Source organism: Pseudophryne corroboree, chromosome 3, assembly GCF_028390025.1.
Source record: "Pseudophryne corroboree isolate aPseCor3 chromosome 3, aPseCor3.hap2, whole genome shotgun sequence".
Classification (NCBI taxonomy): domain Eukaryota; kingdom Metazoa; phylum Chordata; class Amphibia; order Anura; family Myobatrachidae; genus Pseudophryne; species Pseudophryne corroboree.
The window spans coordinates 73,189-94,925 of NC_086446.1; the positions used below are offsets into that span (position 1 = coordinate 73,189).

Genomic DNA, 21,737 nt, shown 5'->3' on the forward strand with positions numbered 1-21,737 from the left:
TCACATCTGTGTTCATCTCTGATTAACCCCCTATAAGCTTCCAGAGTGCACCTCATATCTCATCTTTTCCAAGTTACTATAAATGATATGAGATCGGTAGCAGCACTACTTTCAGGATTATTACACAGAACACACATAAAGGCTGACACAGCAAATAACAGTAACACATACAAGGGATTAATTAGACATAAGGAAGAATAATCATCATTAAGTCTAATTATCAACTGGTTCTGTGCGGGACCCATACACCTCTTTACTGCCCCCAGCAGCCCCTGGTACTGCACTGCGGCCATCCACCCTGTCTCCCCCCACTGCTGTCACCAGCCCTATCTCCCCCTACTACTGCCACCCGCCCTGTCTCCCCCCACTACTGCCACCCGCCACATCTCCCCCAACTAGCCCCTCCTACTACTGCCACCCACCCCGCCTCCCCCACTACTGCCACCGCCCTGTCTCCTCCCACTACTGCCATCACCATTTCTACTTCCACTACTGCCACTGCCCTGTCTCCTCCCCACTACTGTCACCCACCCCACCTCCCCCCACTATTGCCACTCAGGGACGTGCAGTGATCTAAATGGCTCAGGAGGTACTGGCTAGAGCCAGATTTACACACAACATATGAGCCAAAGTGTACATGTGGGCATTATAGACAGGTGCAGCAGTATATACATCTGGACATTATACACAGGTGCAGCAGTATAAACTCCTGGAAATTTGGTGAGTTTTGATCAGAGATGTGCGGAAAAGATACACAGGTGGGGCACTGCCTCCCCTGCCATAGACTTTTTACTCCGGAGTTTTGGTTATAAACATGATTAGAATAATGCAAAGAAGATATTTACAACATAGTCTTTGTATTTTTCGTATACAGTAAAAACTCTTGCACAAACATTAGTATAACAGGAAAGGCTCTGCCTCACCTCACTGCACTGCTGCCACTACCCTGTCTCCCCCCACTACTGCCACTGCTCTGTCCACCCCCTTCCCCCACAACTGCACTTGCCCTGTCTCCCTCTGACACCTCAGCGCTGCTTGGGGACAATGTTACCCACAGACAGTGCCTCAGGCAGCTCCTGCTACAGCACTAGTGCCACCACCCTGTCTGCCCCTCTGACATTTCAGCACTGCTTGGGGATTCTTGGTACTGCTGGTAACAGTCCTTCATCTCCAGATGGAAGTAAGAAAGCAGGGCAGTAAGGAGGCAGAAGCTGCTTCTGGTACCATGGACCCTGGTCATGTAGGGCTGGGAGAGTCAGTAAGATTATGCAATAGAGTCACCATCTTACAGGCAGCCGGTGAAGGGAGCAGAGAATGGGTGTTATGTGGCAGGAACGGGCTGGTTAGGTAACAGCCTGGCTGCTGCATTCTGTACAAGCTACAAGCGGTGCAATTCTTTTGCTGGGAGACCCAGGTAGAGGACATTGCAGTAGTCTATGCGTGATGATACAAGTACATGTATGACTGTAGGTAGATCTTCAGAGGGAAATAAGTACTGGAGTCTGGCTATGTTCCTCAGATGAGGATCTGATTGTGGCTGATATCTGATGTCTAAGTGTCACTCCACCATCCAGGACACCAAGATTCCGCACATGATCAGCATTTTGTAACTCTGAACCCCCAAGCGTAAGTTTGGTTGGTTTACAAAGCTGAGCTGTAGCCCTGCCCATTGTTGGTGAGCTTCTATCATAAGGACATGTTTCACCAGGACTGAGTCACAGCCAACTGGCATCACCCACACCTGGAGCTCAGCTAGACAACCATTTAGGATTGGTACTGGGTTCTCAGTACCCAGAGCAAAAGACAGGTCATCTGCATAGCAGTGGTAGATGAGGGCATGACATCTGATTATTTCACCCAGTGGTAACATGTATATTGCAAAAAGCAAAAGAGATAGGATAAGAACCTTGAAGAACAATGCATGGCAATGATGAGTATACTCCAGAAGATTAAAATGGTTCCTCACCTGAGTGATGTCTAATTTGTGCAACAAGAGCTGATTTATTTCTCAGAGTATATAAATGGCCTCTCAACTGTGTGAGTTCGCTGATGTCTAAGAAGATGTGATTTCCGTGTAAAACATTTCCCAGAACATGGAAATGTCTTCTCACCTGTGTGACTTGTTATGTCTAACAAGAACTGATTTGTGTGCAAAACATTTCCCACACTTAGTGCAAGAAAATGGCTTCTCACCTGTGTGACTTCTGTGATGTATAACAAGATCTGATTTGTGTGCAAAACATTTCCCACACTTAGTGCAAGAAAATGGCTTCTCACCTGTGTGACTTCTGTGATGTATAACAAGATCTAATTTGTGTGCAAAACGTTTCCCACACTCAGAACATGGAAATGGCTTCTCATCTGCATGACTTCTGTGATGTATAACAAGATCTGATTTCCGTGCAAAACATTTCCCAAACTCAGAACATGGAAATGCCTTCTCACCTGTGTGACTTTTCTGATGTGTAACAAGATGTGATTTTTGTGTAAAACATTTGCCGCACTCAGAGCAAGAACATGGCTTCTCATCTGTGTGACTTCTGTGATGTATAACAAGATGTGATTTAGTTAAATAAGATTTCCCACACTCAGAGCAAGAAAACGGTTTCTCACCTTTGTGACTTTGCTGATGTGTAACAAGATGTGATTTCCGTGTAAAACATTTCCCACACTCAGAGCAAGAAAATGGTTTCTTACCTGTGTGACTTCTGTGATGTCTAACAAGATGTAATTTTTGTGCGAAACATTTCCCACACTCAGAACATGGAAATGGCTTCTCACCTGTGTGACTTTTCTGATGTGTAACAAGATGTGATTTTTGTGTAAAACATTTCCCGCACTCAGAGCAAGAAAATGGCTTCTCACCTGTGTGGCTTCTGTGATGTCTAACAAGTTGTGATTTACTTGCACAACATTTCCCGCATTCAGAGCAAGAAAACAGCTTCTCACCTGTGTGACTTCTGTGATGTATAACAAGATCTGATTTGTGTGCAAAACATTTCCCACACTCAGAACATGGAAATGGCTTCTCACCTGTGTGACTTCTGTTATGTTTAACAAGAGCTGATTTGTATGCAAAACATTTCCCACACTCAGAACATGAATATGGCTTCTCACCTGTGTGACTTCTGTTATGTTTAACAAGAACTGATTTCTGTGCAAAACATTTCCCACACTCAGAACATGGAAATGGCTTCTCACCTGTGTGACTTCTCTGATGTGCAACAAGTTGTGAATTCTGTGTAAAACATTTCCCACACTCAGAACATGGAAATGGCTTCTCACCTGTGTGACTTCTCTGATGTCTAACAAGACGTGATTTCCGTGCAAAACATTTCCCACACTCAAAACATGGAAATGGCTTCTCACCTGTGTGACTTCTCTGATGTATAACAAGATCTGATTTGTATGTAAAACATTTCTCACACTCCGGACATACTGGCCTTTTACCTGCCTTACCTGTGTGTGGGTTAATACACTTTGTGTTCTGTGTAAAACATTTGGTATCTATAGAACATGGAAATACTGTATCTGTCAGATCTATAACAGATGCACCAATATCAGAGTGATTAGGAGAACATTTCCTAGGATCAGAGGGATCAGCTGATAGAGCTGGATGTATAATTGGAGTAATGGGGTTATCTCCTGGAGAGTCCTGTCTACTGTCATTATCTCTTATTTCACAATCCGGGGATAACATTAGATGTTTTTCTGAGATATTCCTGCTTGTGTGTCCATCTCCTGGAAATAAAATACATTATGAAAATGTGACATTATCTGTAACAATATTAATCTTGTAAACAATAGGAGAAGACTACTCTCTGGGACACTTAATTGTAAATGTGTGTGTATAATAAAACATAACTTTTACTGAAGGCTGTATAATATTGTGTCTCAGACTATCATTGTGTCCACCCTCCTGAGAACACTCACAATAACAAATGTAATATTATAATAGGACTTAGATATATCTCTCTCTTGTACTGGTAACTAACCATGAAGTATAAATGGAGATATAGTCACTCGCCAAGTCCTATGTCAGCACCAATGTAAAACAATGGATGGGGAACATATTGTATGAATTGGAGATTCTAGATGAACAATAACCTCAGGCGTATGAGCTGATAGATCAGAGAAATGTCTCCTAACGTTACTCCTGGAAGCATTGGTAAGGTAGCATTCCTTTATGTGAGTGCTCATACGCTGGTAAGCCTGTACATGTGTTATTCACCTTTATATAAGGTATTGCTACAGCAGAGTAGGTGTGGAACAAGGTACTTTACATGCAATATACCATATGATATCTTGTAATCATCATCTGCTGGGTTATAATCCACTTCCTCTTACGTCCTAGAGGATACTGGGGTCCATTTAGTACCATGGGGTATAGATGGGTTCTTTGGGAGCCACTGGCACTTTAAGAGTTTAATAGTGTGGGCTGGCCCCTCCCTCTATGCCCCTCCTACCAGACTCAGTTTAGAAAATGTGCACGGAGGATCCGGTCACAGCTAGGGGAGCTCCTAGGAGTTTTCTTAGTTTTTTTTAATTTTCTGGAGTTAGATAGATTACAGGAAGGCTGCTGGCAACAGTCTCCCTGCTTCGTGGGACTTGGGGGGGGGGGGGTTGAGAATAAGAACCAACTTATGAGAGTTAATGGTTCTCTACTCCGCTGACAGGACACTGAGCAGTGTGAGAGTGCTGATCGCAAGCCCACTGCTCACTCCCACAACACGGCCACCACCCCCTAACAAAGACAGAAGAAAGAAAAGTGGTGAGTACAGCGTCGGCATCACCAAGGCCATGGCGGACATGATGCTCCTACGCAAAGAGGGAGTGAACATAATTCTATAACTGAATGGTCTGCTGATAGAGGCATCTTCCAAGGAGAAGCTGTTGCAGAGTATTGCGCTCTCAACTCAACTACTCTGGTATCATGGGTGGATCCTGAACCTTCCAATGTCCCATTTGGAATCGACAAGGAGACTGCCCTTCCTGGGGATGATATATGTACAAAAAAGAAAACAAGATTGCCTAATATTGGTGCACACTACTGTCAATAAAATATAACTTTTAATTCTTATTATTAAAAAACCTTTGCGAAATATTAAATAAACTATAGAAATGAAAAATAGAGAAAGTGTTTAAAACAAATGACTTCCTGCACACGGGTGTCCGCTATGTTGTAAATTCTATGTGTCTCTACGATACCCGACTATCTGTATATAGAGGTTATAGTTATCAGTAAATGTTCTACACTTCTCAGTAAATGTTCGTATCTTATTCCTTATTGTCCCATATACATATTTCGCAAAGGTTTTTTAATAATAAGAATTAAAAGTTATATTTTATTGACAGTAGTGTGCACCAATATTAGGCAATCTTGTTTTCTTTTTTGTACATATATCATCTCATCTTGCCTATGGTAGCACCCCCCAATAAAGAACAGTTATTTAACTAAAATAGATGGTACTCGAGGGGGTCGATTCTAAAAAATAAGCGATTGGTGCGACCTCCTCTTCCTTTTGTTTGAATGCACTTCCTGGGGATGATACTCGACACAGAAGTGCAGAGGGTGTTTCTACCGGTGGAGAAAGCGTTGGTGATCCAATCAGTGGTCCGGGATGTCTTGAAACCTCCCCCGGTATCTGTTCAGGGCCGTCTTTTCGTATGGGCTCAATAGGCTCTTGCCCAAGGGCCCCAGGAGTAAAAGGGCCCTAGACTGATAGCTGAGGGTCCCCTCTTTCCAAGGTTACCAGATTTTTGAAAATCGGCACTGGGGAACCGGAGATATCCGACTTCAAAACAGTGGTCCCCATCCAAGCCATTTAATTGTCCTTCCCAGCCAGATATCTCGGGTTCTGTCTGACTTAGATTTTTTCTGAGGGTATACGCAAAAAGCTGGGACTCTCCCCTTTTGGTGAACAATGGCAGCTTGTCTCTTCTATGCCCAGAACCAGGGATATCAGCCTTCAAGCAGCTTGTCTCTGCTCCAGCTCCACACGCCTGGTATGCAGTTTTATATTTTTGTTGGTGGATTGCTCTGGCTCCTGAACTCTGATCCCCAAGTCCCCATTACCTCCTGGGACTCTAGTTTTTTGCATCCCATTAAAGTTAAGAAATCTATTTCCAGGAACTGGAGATATCTGCAGTCAAGGAAGCTGCCCTCCCACCAGAAAATTATGAATGTTAAGCCCACTCCACTATCAACCCCTCCCCTACGTATTAAACATTCCCTACCAACCTGAAAGTCATGTACCAGGGCCCCTTCATTCAGCCCAATGTCCCCTTCTACAGTTTAGTGTTTTCATTCCTGCCCCATCTGTGCAGGAAAGGAGTAATTAGCAGACATTATTTCTCCAGGTCCTACATGCTGAGCGAAAAATAGAACACCCCCTACCGCCCGCGGGACATCAAAGCTGCCGCTGACAGCACCCCCACCCCTACTGCTGGAGGATGGGTAGGGGCCCCAGTGCATTGCTGTGCCCAGGGGTCTACACTGCTGTTAGGATGGCTCTGTATCTGTTCATCAGTGCATTCACCTTGGGAAGATGGTAGCCTCCTACGAGGCTCTACAAGATGGAAGATTCCATGCACGGTTCTTCCAGCTGGATCTCCTGGACAAGTGGTCGGGATCGCATCTTCACATGCACCAGCGGATATGCCTGTCACCGAAAGCCAGAATTTCACTACTCTGGTGGCTGCAAACTTCTCACCTGCTCGAGAGCCGCAGGTTCTGGATTCAGAATTGGATTCTTCTAACCACGGATGCAAGCCTCAAAGGTTGGGGAGTAGTCACCCAGGGAGAAAATTTCCAAGGAAAGTGGTCAAGCCAGGAATCTGTCCTTCCAATAAACATTCCGGAACTAAGGGCCATATACAATGGCCTTCTACAAGCGACTCGTCTTCTGCAAGATCGAGCCATTCAGGTTTAGTCGGACATCACAGCGGTGTCCTACATAAACAGGCAGGGTGGAACAAAGAGCAGGGCTGCAATGTCAGAGGTAACAAGAATCCTCCTCTGGGCAGAAAGACACGTGATGGCACTGTTGGCGATCTTCATTCCGGGAGTGGACAACTGGGAAGTGTACTTCCTCAGCAGACACAATCTCCATCCAGTAGAATGGGGCCTCCACCCAGAGGTATTCACAGAGGTAACACGCCGATGGGGTGTACCTCAGATAGACATGAAGGCCTCTCCTCTCAACAAGAAGCTTCGGAGGTACTGTTCCAGGTCACGAGACCCACAGGCAGTGGTGGTGGTCGCCTTGGTGACTCTGTGGGTGTTCCAGTCAGTGTATGTGTTCCGTCCACTTCCACTGATCCCAAGGATTCTCAAACTAATAAAAAAAGCAAGAGTTCCGTCGATCCTCATTGCTCTGGACTGCAGGGGCCGTTTGCCTATCAAGACTTACCGTGGCTACGTTTGACGGCATGGAGGTTGAACGCCATATCTTAGCTCGGAAGGGCATTCCGAAAATGGTTATTCCTACTCTGATCCAAGCTAGGAAGGGAGTAACATCTAATCATTACCATCAGATTTGGAAAAAGTATGTGTCTTGGTGTGAATCCAAGAAGTTTCCTATGGTGGAGTTTCAACTGGGACATTTTCTCTTCTTTCTGCTAGCAGGTGTGGATGTTGGCCAACGCTTAGGCTCCATCAAGGTCCAGATTTCGGCCTTGTCTATTTTCTTCCAAAAACAATTGGCTGCTATCCCTGAGGTTCAGACTTTCTTGAAAGGGGTTCTGCACATCCAACCACCCTTTGTGCCTCCTAGAACACCTTGGGATCTTAATGTGGTGCTGCAGTTCCTGCAATTGGATTGGTTCGAACCTTTACAGGAGGTGGATGTAAAGGTTCTTACTTGGAAGGCGGTCACATTGTTGGCCTTGGCTTCTGCAAGACGTGTGTCAGAATTGGGGGCATTGTTGCACAAGAGCCCCTACTTGATTTTCCATGAGGATAGAGCTGAGCTCAGAACGTGTCAGCAATTTCTCCCTAAGGTTGTGTCGGCTTTTCATATTAACCAACCTATTGTGGTGCCAGTGGCTACTGACAACTCAATTACCTCAAAGTCCTTGGATGTCGTGCGGGCTTTGAAAATCTATGTGAAGAGAACTACTCGTCACAGGAAGTCGGACGCACTATTTGTACTTTATCATCCCAACAAGATTGGGTGTCCTGCTTCTAAGCAGACAATTTCACGCTGGATCAGGCTTACTATCCAGCATGCTTATTACACAGCAGGATTGCCAATTCCAAAATCTGTTCAGGCCCACTCTACCCGTAAAGTGGGTTCTTCCTGGGCAACTGCCCGGGGTGTCTCGGCTATTCAGCTTTGCCGAGCAGCTACTTGGTCAGGGTCGAACACGTTTGCTAAGTTTTACAAATTCTATACTTTGGCCTCTGAGGACTTCAAGTTTGGTAAATCAGTTCTGCTGGAACCTCAGCACTCTCCCTCCTGTACTGGGAGCTTTGGTACATCCCCATGGTACTAAATGGACCCCAGCATCCTCTAGGACGTAAGAGAAAATAGGATTTTAATTACCTACCGGTAAATCCTTTTAAGTAGTCCATAGAGGATGCTGGGCACCTGCCCTGTGCTTCGTATTACTGCAGTGTTACTTGGTTCAGTATTGTTGGTTTAGCCGTTGCTGAATTGTTCCAAGTTGGTTAGTTTGGCGTTTCTTTTTGTTATTTGTGAGCTGGTGTAACTCTCACCACTATCTGTGTATTTTCTTCTCTCGAAGTATGTCCGTCTCCTCGGGCACAGTTTCTAGACTGAGTCTGGTAGGAGGGGCATAGAGGGAAACCAGCCCACACTATTAAACTCTTAAAGTGCCAGTGGCTCCTAAAGCACCCGTCTATACCCCGTGGTACTAAATGGACCCCAGCATCCTCTACAGAATACGAGAAAATAATTTACCGGTAGGTAATTCAAATCCTATTTTTACATCCCCATCATCAGTGTCTTACCTCTATATTCTCAATAGTAATAAGGATGATGTGTCTACGGTAAGTATGATACAGAGAATTACATATCAGAATCTATACAGCTGCCGCCATACTTCTGCTTCTCATACGTGTGCTACTGGCAGCAGTGAACATCTGAGTGAGAGTGCAGGGAAGACAGCAGAGTCTGATGAGAAAGAGATTGGATCTGCCTTTGCAGGGATGTACCACACCTGTCACCCCTGTTAGTATATAAAATAAAAAATAAGAAGGGCGTGGTCCATCCAGACATGCTTTCTGGAGTTCTCACTATGGGGGACATGTACTAAGCAGTGATAAAAGTGGAGAAGTTGCCCATAGTAACCAATCAGCTGCTCTGTATACTTTTATAGTATGCAAATTATAAATGTTACATCAATGCTGATTGGTTGCCATGGGCAACTTCTCTACTGGCTCACTTCACTTTTATCACTGCTTAGTACATCTCCCCGTAAGTGGCTTCTTATCTACCCTACCTGATAGCTCTCAGCCGCCGCTGGGATCAAGACCCAATCTATTAAGTCGTCCACTCCTACTGGCCTAAAGCCGCTCACTCCGGGCACTGTTCACTGCCGCAGCCTAGTGCCGCCGCTGAAGCCACGGGCTGTAGTCTGGGAATAAGTGCGCCCAGTCTTTCCTGCATACTCCGGATACCTGACTTGGAGGCGATTTTGCCTCAGGTGGGAGCACTTGCTCTCCTGCTTCTGCTGGGGACAGAATGGGCTGCCCACAGTCACCAGAGCCCTGCAGGGATATTAGGAAGTGAGGTGGCTGCCATTTTGGATCCTGGTGCCCGGCCATCGCATGCTTTGCTTCAATAATGTGTAAAATTGATATAAGCTGCTAAATAAGTGTCCTGACAGCTGGACCGGGGGTCACTACACTAAATTGAAGCATTTGCCTGGAGGTGAAACTGCCTTCTATTTATATGGTTCCATTATAATCTACTTCCTCTCAGTCTACATGCAGAGCCCAGTATCAAGTATAGTCTGAGTACAGCGCATTACACTCTGATTACAACCTCACAGTATATTATTTTGTGGATTTATTCACTGAATATATTTTGCCATTTGTGTCTCTCTGGGCTGAGTACTTCACGTCTGTGATCACGCTGACCTCTAGTGGAATTTCTCGCTCATTACTGTGTTATTTGAGTTGCATTACATCATGTTTACTTGAAATTTTAGCTCGGATACCCCCGTCACCCCGACAAAGAATGTCATTTTGAACTGAGTCATCTTGATGTAACCTCCTGACAGCGTACTACTGCTACTTTTATTTATAGATTGTATTTTCCTATCTCTGAGAGGTCAGTCTCTTTGTAACCAGCTTATGGGGGTCATTCCGAGATGTTCGCTCGTTAGCAACTTTTTGCTGTGCTGCAATCAGATAGTCGCCACCTAAGGGGGAGTGTATTTTCGCTTTGCAAGTGTGCAAATGTTTTTGCAGCAGACGGCACAAAAAAGTTTGTTGCAGTTTCTGAGTAGCTCTGGACTTACTCAGCCGCTGCGATCTCTTCAGACTTTTTGGTCCCGGAATTGACGTCAGACACCCGCCCTGCAAACGCTTGGACACGCCTGCGTTTTTCCAAACACTCCCAGAAAACGGTCAGTTGACACCCATAAACGCCCTCTTTCTGTCAATCACCTTGCGATCGGCTGTGCGAATTGATTCTTCGCTAAATCCATTGCCCATCACCAATCCTCTTTGTACCGGTACGACTCGCCTGCGCATTGCGGTGCATACATGTGCGGTTTTGATGAGTTTTAACCTGATCGCAGCGCTGAAAAAAAGTTGCTAGAGAGATCAAATCGGAGTGACCCCTCATGCCTCCAAAAAAGGTTAAAAAGTACCAAATTGGCCCCACCTGTCCATCTCTTTGGTACCTCAAATTCAGGTGGTCCTTCTGAGACCGCTACAACATCATCTGCTTCTACTTGTCAGTCGCACAGCCCAGCTGTAATGGCTGAAAACGTCTTAAGACACTCTAGCTGGTCCTGTTACTCTACGCTCTATACATTCTATGTTATTTACATTTAAGGACTGAAAACCTCCGAACTTAACTCTAATATTTGAAGCTTTGGGGTCAGATATCAGTGAGATTGGCACTCGTACAGACTAAGATGAAAGAGATTGTTGCATCTCACAAAGATCTGATTTCAGCACATGACACCCTTCAGGAAGACATGGTCTCTATTCATGATAAAGTCATTGATTTAGAAGACTGGTCTCGGAGAAATAATATCAGAATAATGGGCGTTCTGGATTCTGTTACAAATGCTGAGCTTTATGATTATGCCACGGTCCTCTTTTCAGAAACTTCTATGAAGGCTTCTGCCGCTGACCTTCTTATTGATAGGATCCATAGACTCCCAAAGTCCAAACAGGCCTCTATCCAAGCACCGAGGGACACTCTGCTCAGGGTCCACTTTTTTCATATTAAAGAACACATTCTACAGGCTGCTTTGTATTCCTCATCCACAGCTGAGTGCCTAAATAATCTGCAGATATTTCCAAATATTTCTCCTGTGACACTGGCCAAAAGGCGTCTATTCCACCCAAGGAAATGTGCAATACAAATGGGGCTTTCCTACTAAGCTTATTGTAATGTGAAACGGCGCCTTCGCAGTGATACCTTCACCCGAGGATGGCCCTACTATTCTGAAAAATTGGGACATTCCTGTTGACAGTCCTTCATGACACTTTACCTAAACCAATCCCGGAGGAGTTGTCTTCCGTCTCGAAGTAATATGCTAAAGGAGTAAGACTGTTACAGACACTCAGAGTCTGTTTCCTACTGTAACATGTGCCAACTGGGACTAAGTTACTGGGCATGGATCTATTTTTGGCCCAGATTTATTTGCTCTTGTTATGGGTATAAAATGTATCTTTTTATCTTTATTTCCTGTGCTATTTAATTGCTATATGGTATATGGTCCGACATTGTTTCCACCATTACATTTCATAATACCTTTCTAGAATGTTTGGGTGTTCAGGTAAAGCATGACTGATTCGTCTAACATCCTGTTGCCCTTATAACGGTGTTGGTGGAACCTACATTGGATATCAGACCATGTTCTTGGCCTTTACCTCCTTTGGATACATTGGTTACATTGAGATTTGAGATTTCTTTGTACAATTGTTACTATGATGACTAGATTTTGCACTGTCATATGGCTAATTGGGGTAGTCAGTGGGTTTCCCTCTTAGGCCCGACTGCCACCTTTTTCCACCTTTCTGTCACAGTTCCCTAGTGACGGAATCTCTAGTTCCTTTATGGACGCTATTTCTGATTGTCTTTCATTTTTCTTCCCTATTTTATTATTTTTTTTCTGTTATTTGATAGTTTGAAGTATGCACACGTCCTACAGACTCTATTGGACTTCACACAGATAATCCTAGATGTTTCATTTGGTAGACTTACCATTGTTAACTCTCTTTCCGCGAGGTACATTGCAGTATCCACAGGAAAATATTGGGGTGGGATCTTGATCCAGAGGCACAAACAGGCTAAAGCTTTAGGCTGTCCCAGGATGCATTGGGGCCTCCTCTATAACTCCACCTCCAGACACTGGAGCTCAGTTTTGTTTAACCAGTCCAATGCAGGAGCAGGTAAAAGAGAAGGCAGATGTTAGTCACATAGAACCACATTCTCATGACAGGAGAAGGGACCAGCGGCTAACGCCGTACAAACCTACAGAATCTAGGTGCGTCAGGGTGGGCGCCCTGTGGAACCAATGTACCTCACAGAAAGAGCTGTAACAATGGCAAGTCTACCATAACTCTCCTTTTCTGCAGCAGGATACATTGGTTTCCACAGGAAAACATTGGCGACGTTCCTCAAGGGAGGGGACGCACCTTAACGGGCATGAGAACGTGGCATCCAAAGGAAGCATCCTGGGAAGCAGAAGTATAAAAGGCATAGAACCTAATAAACATGTTCACTGAGGACCACGTAGCCGCCTTCCACAATTGTTCTGCGGATGCGCCACGGCGAGCCACCCAAGAGGGTTCAACAGACAGATTAGAATGGGCTTTAATAGCAGCAGGAGCTGGAAGTCCAGCTTGCGCATAAGCTTGTGCAATCACCATTCTAATACATCTGGCCAAAGTTTGCTTATTCGCAGGCCAGCCACATTTGTGAAAACCAAACAGTACAAAAAGGGTATCTGACCTCCTGATAGAGGCAGTCCTTTCCATATAAATACAGAGAGTCCGTACCACATCCAAACAACGGTCTTTGGAATACAAATCTGAAGAGATAAAGGCGGGAACAACAATCTCTTGGTTAAGGTGAAAAGATGACAGCACCTTAGGCAAATAGCAAGGTCTATTTCAGAGAATTGGCCGGTCACTGTGAAAAGTCAAATAGGGTGGACGACAGGACAAAGCGCCTAAGACAGATACCCTTTTTGCAGAGGCAGTTGCCAGCAAGAACAGGACCTTGGCCATGAAACATTTTAGGTCCACTGACTCAAGAGGTTAAAATGGAGACTCTTGCAGGACCTTTAGTGCAACAGTCAAATCCCATGGAGCCACAGGAGGGACATGGGGAGGCTGACTCCTAAGTATGCCCTGAGCGAAAGTATGAACGTCAGGTATAGATGCAATTTTCCTCTGAAACCATACCGACTAGGCAGAGATGTGAACCTTGAGGGTGGCCAGACGAAGACCTAGTTCAAGGCCTCGTTGCAGAAAAGCCAGGATTCTGGATGTTCTGAATTGATATGTATCATAATTCTTGTCAGCACACTAGATGAAGTAAGAATTCCAGACTCTGTAATAAATCCGGGCAGATGCCGGTTTGCGGGCTTTCAGCATAGTCTGAATAACTGCCTCGGAAAATCCTTTGGCCGTCAGGAGTGAAGCTTCAAGAGCCACACCGGCAAAGCCAGTCTGGCCAGGTCTGGGTAAAGACAAGGAAGTAGAAGGGGTCTCTCTGCAATAATGACATGGGATGAACTAGATATTGTGGCAATTACAGAGTCATGGTGCAATGAAAATCATGACTGGGACATAGCTATCCCAGAATATACTTTATTTAGGAAGGACAGAATGGGAAAAATCGGAGGAGGGGGGGCAATGTATGTAAAAAAAAGCATTAATACTACCTTAATACAAAGTATTGAAGAAAAAACTGAGGCCCTTTGGATGTCCATAGAAATAGGGGAGAAGTCGATTATTCGTATTGGTGTGATATACAGGACACCAGGTCAGGAAGTAGAACTGGACAAGAACCTATTGCAGGACATAACTAAAATGGCATTAAAAGGAGAGGTAATAAACATGGGAGACTTTAATCTTCCTGATGTAAACTGGGAGGTGTCTGTTGCTAGTTCCACTAGAAGTAGAGACATTTTAAATTCCCTTCAGGGAGCATCTCTCCACCAATTGGGGAAGGAGCCCACTCGGAAAGACGCAATATTAGACTTAATACTTACAAATGGAGACAGATTATCGGACGTAAAAGTGGGTGAAAACCTGGGATCCAGTGATCATCAAGCAGTATGGTTCAGCATAAAGACAGAGACTGACTCGTCCCATACAAAAACAAAGGTGTTGGATGTTAGGAAGGCTGATTTTGTAGGGATGGGAAAATGTGTAAGCGATTCTTTGGCAGAGTGGAGGAACTTGGAAGCCGTGCAGGAGAGGTGGAAAACATTAAAAAGTGCAATATTAAAGGCAACAGGCCATTGTATCAAAAGTGTTAGGAAAAACACAAGGAAAAGGAAGCCAGTGTGGTTTGTGAAACAAGTAGCAAATATTGTGAATGAAAAAAAAAGACGGCTTTTAGGAAATATAAGCAGACACAAAATAATGAAGACAAAGATATATATCTTGTTAGACAGAAGGAGACTAAGAAGGTAATCAGATGTGCAAAGTCACAAGCTGAGGAGAAAATGGCCCAGTCAGTGGGTAAAGGAGGCAAAACTTTTTTTAGGTATATAAGTGAAAGGAGAAAAACGAAAGGTGGAATTATAAAACTAAAGACAGAGACTGGGAGTCTTGTTGAGGGAGACAATTTAGTAGCAGATCATCTTAATGATTATTTTTGCTCAGTAATTACTACTGAAAGAGAGGGGAGGGGGCCACAGTTAAGTTGCAGTGATATTTATTTAAAAAAATTAAACAAGTACATTTACAGAGGAGAAGGTCCTAACAGAACTCTCAAAGCTGAAAGTGGACAAATCTATGGGGCCAGATGGGATACATCCAAGGATACCTAAAGATCTTAAAGAGGTGCTGGTAGCACCATTGACAGAATTATTCAACCAGTCATTAGCTACAGGAGTAATTCCTGAGGACTGGAAAAGAGCGAATGTAGTCCCACTGCACAAAAGTGGAAGCAAGGAAGAGGCAAACAACTACAGACCAGTGAGTCTTACATCAGTAGTAGGGAAATTGATGGAAACACTCTAAAAAGAAAGAGTTGTAGATTATCTCAAATCCAGCAATTTACAGGATCCCAAACAGTATGGATTCACTGGGGGGAGATCATGTCAAACAAATCTTATTGACTTTTTTGACTAAAGTGATGGATAAAGGTGGAGCCGTGGATATAGCTTATCTAAACTTTAATAAGGAATTTAACACTGTTCCATATCGCAGACTGCTAAATAAACTTGGAAGCTTGGGATTGGATACTAGAATATTTAATGGATAAGATCTTGGTTGCAGGATAGAAAACAGAGAGTTGTGGTAAATGGAGTGCATTCACAGGAGGGAAATGATACCAGTGGAGTACCCCAGGGATCTGTACTTGGACCAGTGCTTTTTAATATCTTTATTGGCGACATTGCAAATGGCATTAAAGGGAAAGTATGCCTTTTTGCAGATGACACAAAGGTATGCAACAGGGCAGACACACCAGGTGGGGTAAAACAAATGATTGAGGATCTAGGTAGACTACAGGAACGGTCAAGAGCGTGGAAATTACAGTTTAATGCCAAAAAATGCAAAATCATGCACTTGGGTCTCAAAAATCCTAAAGCTAAATATAGTATTAATGGCACTATACTGGAAACTACTGAGGAGGAAAGGGATCTAGGAGTCACTATTTCAGATGACTTAAAAGCAGGTAAGCAATGTAACAAGGCAATGAGGAAGGCTAGTCAGATGCTTGGCTGCATTGGGAGAGGAATCAGCAGCAGAAAGAAAGAAGTAATAATGCCACTGTATAGGTCATTGGTACGGCCTTATCTAGAATACTGTGTTCAATTCTGGAGGCCATATATTCAAAAGGATATTAATACATTAGAAACTGTACAAAGGAGGGCAACTAAAATGGTGCATGGCCTACATCACAAAACATACCAAGAAAGGCTAAGAATTCTCAATATGTATAGTTTGGAGCAGAGAAGGGAAAGGGGGGACATGATAGAAACTTTCAAATATATCAAGGGTTTTAACAAAGTCCAGGAGGGAAACATTCTCCAAATGAAGAGAAGCAATAGGACATGAGAATATGCACCGAGATTGGAGGGGGGTTCATGAGAAATTTGTGGAAAAATTACTTCACAGAGAGGGTAGTGGACAAGTGGAATAGTCTCCCATCAGAGGTGGTAGAGGCTAAGACAGTAGAGCAATTTAAACATGCATGGGATAGACATAAAGATCTCCTTACAAAGAAATAAGGATCAAATAAGGATTGAGATAAAAATATGGTAAAAAAAAAAACCCTAAAAACAGAAGGGCAGACTAGATGGGTGGTTCTTATCTGCCGTCAAATTCTATGTTTCTATGTTTCTCTGTTGACAGACCCAGCAGGTCTGAGAACCAATATCTTCGAGGCCACGCTGGAGCGACTAGAAGTAGTATTCCTCCTTCTTGTTTGAACTTCCGTAGTCGTAGTATCCTGGGCAAAAGTGACACGTAGGGCTTGAGGATCCCTGGTTCTTGATCCGTACCGTGTGATTGTGTCGAGACGCCATGAGGTCTATGTCCAGTAGGCTCCATCTGTCCACTACGAGTTGAAAGACTTCCGGATGAAGATTCCACTTTCTGGCATGTACGTCCTGGCGACTGAGGAAGTCTGCTTCCCAGTTTTGGACACCTGGAATGAACACTGTCGATATGGCTGGCAGATGGCGTTACGCTCAACAAAGGATTTTTGACACTACGATCATTGCCATGCGGCTTTGAGTGCTGCCTTGATGATTTCTGAATGCCACCATGGTGGCGTTGTCTGACCGTACCTGAACAGGCCTGTTCTGTACCAGAGGCAGGGCGAGAGAGTGCATTGAACACTGCCTTCAACTCCAGAATGTTTATTGGGAGGAGTGATTCCTCCTTGGTCCAGCGACCCTGAAACGAGTGTTGCTCCAACACCGCACCCCATCCTCTCAGACTGGCATCTGCTGTCAGCATGACCCAGTCGGGGATCCAGAAGGGACGGCCCTTGCTTAATCGCTGATCCTCTAGCCACCAGGTCAGCGACAACCGAATTTCCGGAGTTAAAGCAATCATCTGAGATCTGATCAAATCTGAGACCTGATCTGATCTGGAGACAGAAACATCCATTGACTGTGTGTATCCAGAAGTGCCCCGTGGTGCACTATGAGCTGGGACCAGCGAGGACTTTTTCCAATATATAAGCCAACTATGGGCTTGCAGAAAATTTGCCAGTGGGAATTTACCAGAATCAGCAGATCGTCCAGATACGGTAGGATTATGATCCCCTGGCAACGAAGATGTGACCTTATCACGGCCATGACCATGGTGAAAATCTGAGGATCCGTAGCCAATCCAAATGGTTCAGCCTGGAATTGAAAGTGTAGGTTGCCAATAGCAAACCGCAGAAACTGCTGGTGTGACCTGGCAATAGGTATATGCAGGTATGCATCCTGTATATCCAGGGATACCATATAGACTCCGCGTTCCATAGCCAGTACAATTGAGCGTAGTGTTTCCATACGAAACCTGGGTACTCTCACAAACTTGTTCAGAGATTTGAGGTTGAGCATAGGCCGGAATGACCCATTGGGTTTCGGAACTAGAAACAGGGTGGAAGAATAAAATCTGCCTCTCTGGGACTGAGGTATCGGCACAACCACTTCTGTACTCAGAAATACGAAAAATGGTTTACCACCTCTTATCTCAGGCGCTTTTCAGATAATATTCAGTCTCTCAAGTTTATTAGAGACACATAACCTTAGACAAATTAAAATAAAAATACATAGTGTGATATTGTAACAGTAGGAGGAGACAGGTGAATCAATCTTTAGAGGTGTCGGACTCGTACCGCATCAGGTGGTCTACTGTTAGGTAGACAAATAGCGCGGTATTGGAGCGGGTCACCGTCTTAGATATCTCCTGACTTCTTCCAACTTCTCAGGAATAGCCCCTTCTTATTCCAACTCAAGGTACATGAAAATGACAATGGTACTCCAATGGTGCATTACCATAAAACTTTTATTTCATAAAATATAGGAATATAAACTTATCAAGGTGGGTTCTTACCAGACTGATTGGTCTACATGAAAATGCAGACAACTGCGTTTGTTATACATAACACAACTAGGCGTCCCCAGGAGTAGTTGTATCCAGCCAGGCAAGAGCTCCACACACGTCCTGCTACCTTCACCAACGCGTTTCGATAACAAATGGTTATCTTTTTCAAGGTGTAGATGGTAGCAGACACCCTGTGGTATTTATCCTCCCACAAATCTAAACAACTAAAAACCTAATGCCAGACATGGATTACCTGATTGCTAAAATCCTAAATACCTAACATGCACCTATCGCTATAAAAGGAGTCCATTTCGTATCTTCCTAGTGGCTTTCTGAAAGTCCGTTTCCCGCCGTATTGATTAACCAATCCTGCCTCATGGCGCAACATTGTCCCGTCACCGGAAATGACGCGGATCGGCGTCCTCCGTCTGACCGGAAACAGCACTACTCCCTGTGTCAAGGATATGAGGTATTCGTCCTCTCCGTGTAGTACGATGTCCCGTCACCGGAAGTGCTGTAAATCAACATCCGCCGTCTGGTCGGGACCCGGAAGTCATGTCATATGATGATGTAATTTCCCTGGTCCCGTTTCCATGGTTGTTTACCGGATGCAGTATGACGCGTAATCCATATAGCATCGTTCTATATTCATGTCCCTTAAGGATGGCGCCATTTTGCTGTAGTTATCCACTCATTGTAATAGAAGAAAAAATAAACAGAAATTAAAAATGATATAAAAACATAAATAAAAACATCTCTAAAATAGATAGAAGTTGGGAAAATATTTGGTTTTATAAAAACCATTTAGTTTCGAAGTCTTTATTGAGGCCTCCTGGTTCCAAGGTTTTATATTTGAAAATAGTTTGCATTTCTATCCTGGCAAGTTTTTGATGTGGGTCTCCTCCTCTAATGTCTAATTTAACACGTTTCAGGGCATAGAAATTCTTGATCTCTCTAGGGTCACAATGATGTATTTTCTTAAAATGTGCCGACAAGGCATGAGTTTCTAGCCCTTTTTTAATATTTCGGAGGTGTTCTCCCAATCTGATTTTAAATGCTCTACTAGTACGGCCTATGTAGAATTTGCCACACGTGCACTCTACACAGTACACTACATTGTTGGTATGACAAGTTACAAAATCTTTGATAATGCACTTCCTTTCGTTAATAGTGACCTCTACAATCTTGTTCCCAAAAGTATTGGGGACGTTTTTGCAAGCGATACAAGCTCCGCATCTGTAGAAACCTTCTGATGTTATTGTAGGTCCAGTAGGGCCCATCTGATGGAAACTATGGACCAATTTGGATTGCAGATTAGGGGCTTTCCTGTATATACATACAGGTCTGTCAGGAAGATCATTTCCAATAATGGGGTCCTTCTTAAGGATAGGCCAATGTTTCTGTAGAATACCTTGGACTTTCTTGTGCTGAGAAGAATAATTAGATATAAAAGCCCACTTGAACCTGTTATTCACCTCTTTTTTATCCCTTTTATTTACAATGAGTAAATCTTTTCTATCTAATTTGGATACTTCATCCAATGTTTTCTCTAAATGCCTTTTATCGTATCCACTCTCAAGAAAGCATTTTTCCAAAGAGGAGGCTTGTGCCATGAAGACTGTTTGTTCCGAACAATTACGTTTGAGTCTCTTAAATTGACCAACAGGAACACTGTTCAACCAGTTATCATGATGACAACTCAATTTATTGATGTAAGACCTTGAGTCAGTAGGTTTAATGAAATTTTTAGTTTTGACATTTAGAGAAAACATTGGATGAAGTATCCAAATTAGATAGAAAAGATTTACTCATTGTAAATAAAAGGGATAAAAAAGAGGTGGATAACAGGTTCAAGTGGGCTTTTATATCTAATTATTCTTCTCAGCACAAGAAAGTCCAAGGTATTCTACAGAAACATTGGCCTATCCTTAAGAAGGACCCCATTATTGGAAATGATCTTCCTGACAGACCTGTATGTATATACAGGAAAGCCCCTAATCTGCAATCCAAATTGGTCCATAGTTTCCATCAGATGGGCCCTATTGGACCTACAATAACATCAGAAGGTTTCTACAGATGCGGAGCTTGTATCGCTTGCAAAAACGTCCCCAATACTTTTGGGAACAAGATTGTAGAGGTCACCATTAACGAAAGGAAGTGCATTATCAAAGATTTTGTAACTTGTCATACCAACAATGTAGTGTACTGTGTAGAGTGCACGTGTGGCAAATTCTACATAGGCCGTACTAGTAGAGCATTTAAAATCAGATTGGGAGAACACCTCCGAAATATTAAAAAAGGGCTAGAAACTCATGCCTTGTCGGCACATTTTAAGAAAATACATCATTGTGACCCTAGAGAGATCAAGAATTTCTATGCCCTGAAACGTGTTAAATTAGACATTAGAGGAGGAGACCCACATCAAAAACTTGCTAGGATAGAAATGCAAACTATTTTCAAATATAAAACCTTGGAACCAGGAGGCCTCAATAAAGACTTCGAAACTAAATGGTTTTTATAAAACCAAATATTTTCCCAACTTCTATCTATTTTAGAGATGTTTTTATTTGTGTTTTTATATCATTTTTAATTTCTGTTTATTTTTTCTTCTATTACAATGAGTGGATAACTACAGCAAAATGGCGCCATCCTTAAGGGACATGAATATAGGACGATGCTATATGGATTACGCGTCATACTGCATCCGGTAAACAACCATGGAAACGGGACCAGGGAAATTACATCATCATATGACATGACTTCCGGGTCCCGACCAGACGGCGGATGTTGATTTACAGCACTTCCGGTGACGGGACATCGTACTACACGGAGAGGACGAATACCTCATATCCTTGACACAGGGGGTAGTGCTGTTTCCGGTCAGACGGAGGACGCCGATCCGCGTCATTTCCGGTGACGGGACAATGTTGCGCCATGAGGCAGGATTGGTTAATCAATACGGCGGGAAACGGACTTTCAGAAAGCCACTAGGAAGATACGAAATGGACTCCTTTTATAGCGATAGGTGCATGTTAGGTATTTAGGATTTTAGCAATCAGGTAATCCATGTCTGGCATTAGGTTTTTAGTTGTTTAGATTTGTGGGAGGATAAATACCACAGGGTGTCTGCTACCATCTACACCTTGAAAAAGATAACCATTTGTTATCGAAACGCGTTGGTGAAGGTAGCAGGACGTGTGTGGAGCTCTTGCCTGGCTGGATACAACTACTCCTGGGGACGCCTAGTTGTGTTATGTATAACAAACGCAGTTGTCTGCATTTTCATGTAGACCAATCA

At 43.6% G+C, this 21,737-nt stretch overlaps 1 protein-coding gene across 1 annotated transcript in view; it reads right to left on the minus strand.

Moving 5' to 3' along the window:
• Positions 1-665: 665 nt before the first annotated feature.
• Positions 666-21,737, minus strand: part of LOC135056207 (uncharacterized) — a 212,970-nt gene continuing 191,898 nt past the window's right edge. Inside the window, exons 12-13 of the mRNA XM_063961078.1 lie at positions 2,438-3,741; positions 666-2,353 (exon numbers count right to left, since the gene is read on the minus strand). Coding sequence (XP_063817148.1) covers positions 2,108-2,353; positions 2,438-3,741 — 1,550 coding nt within the window. The 3' untranslated portion in view covers positions 666-2,107. The remainder of the gene's footprint in view (positions 2,354-2,437; positions 3,742-21,737) is intronic.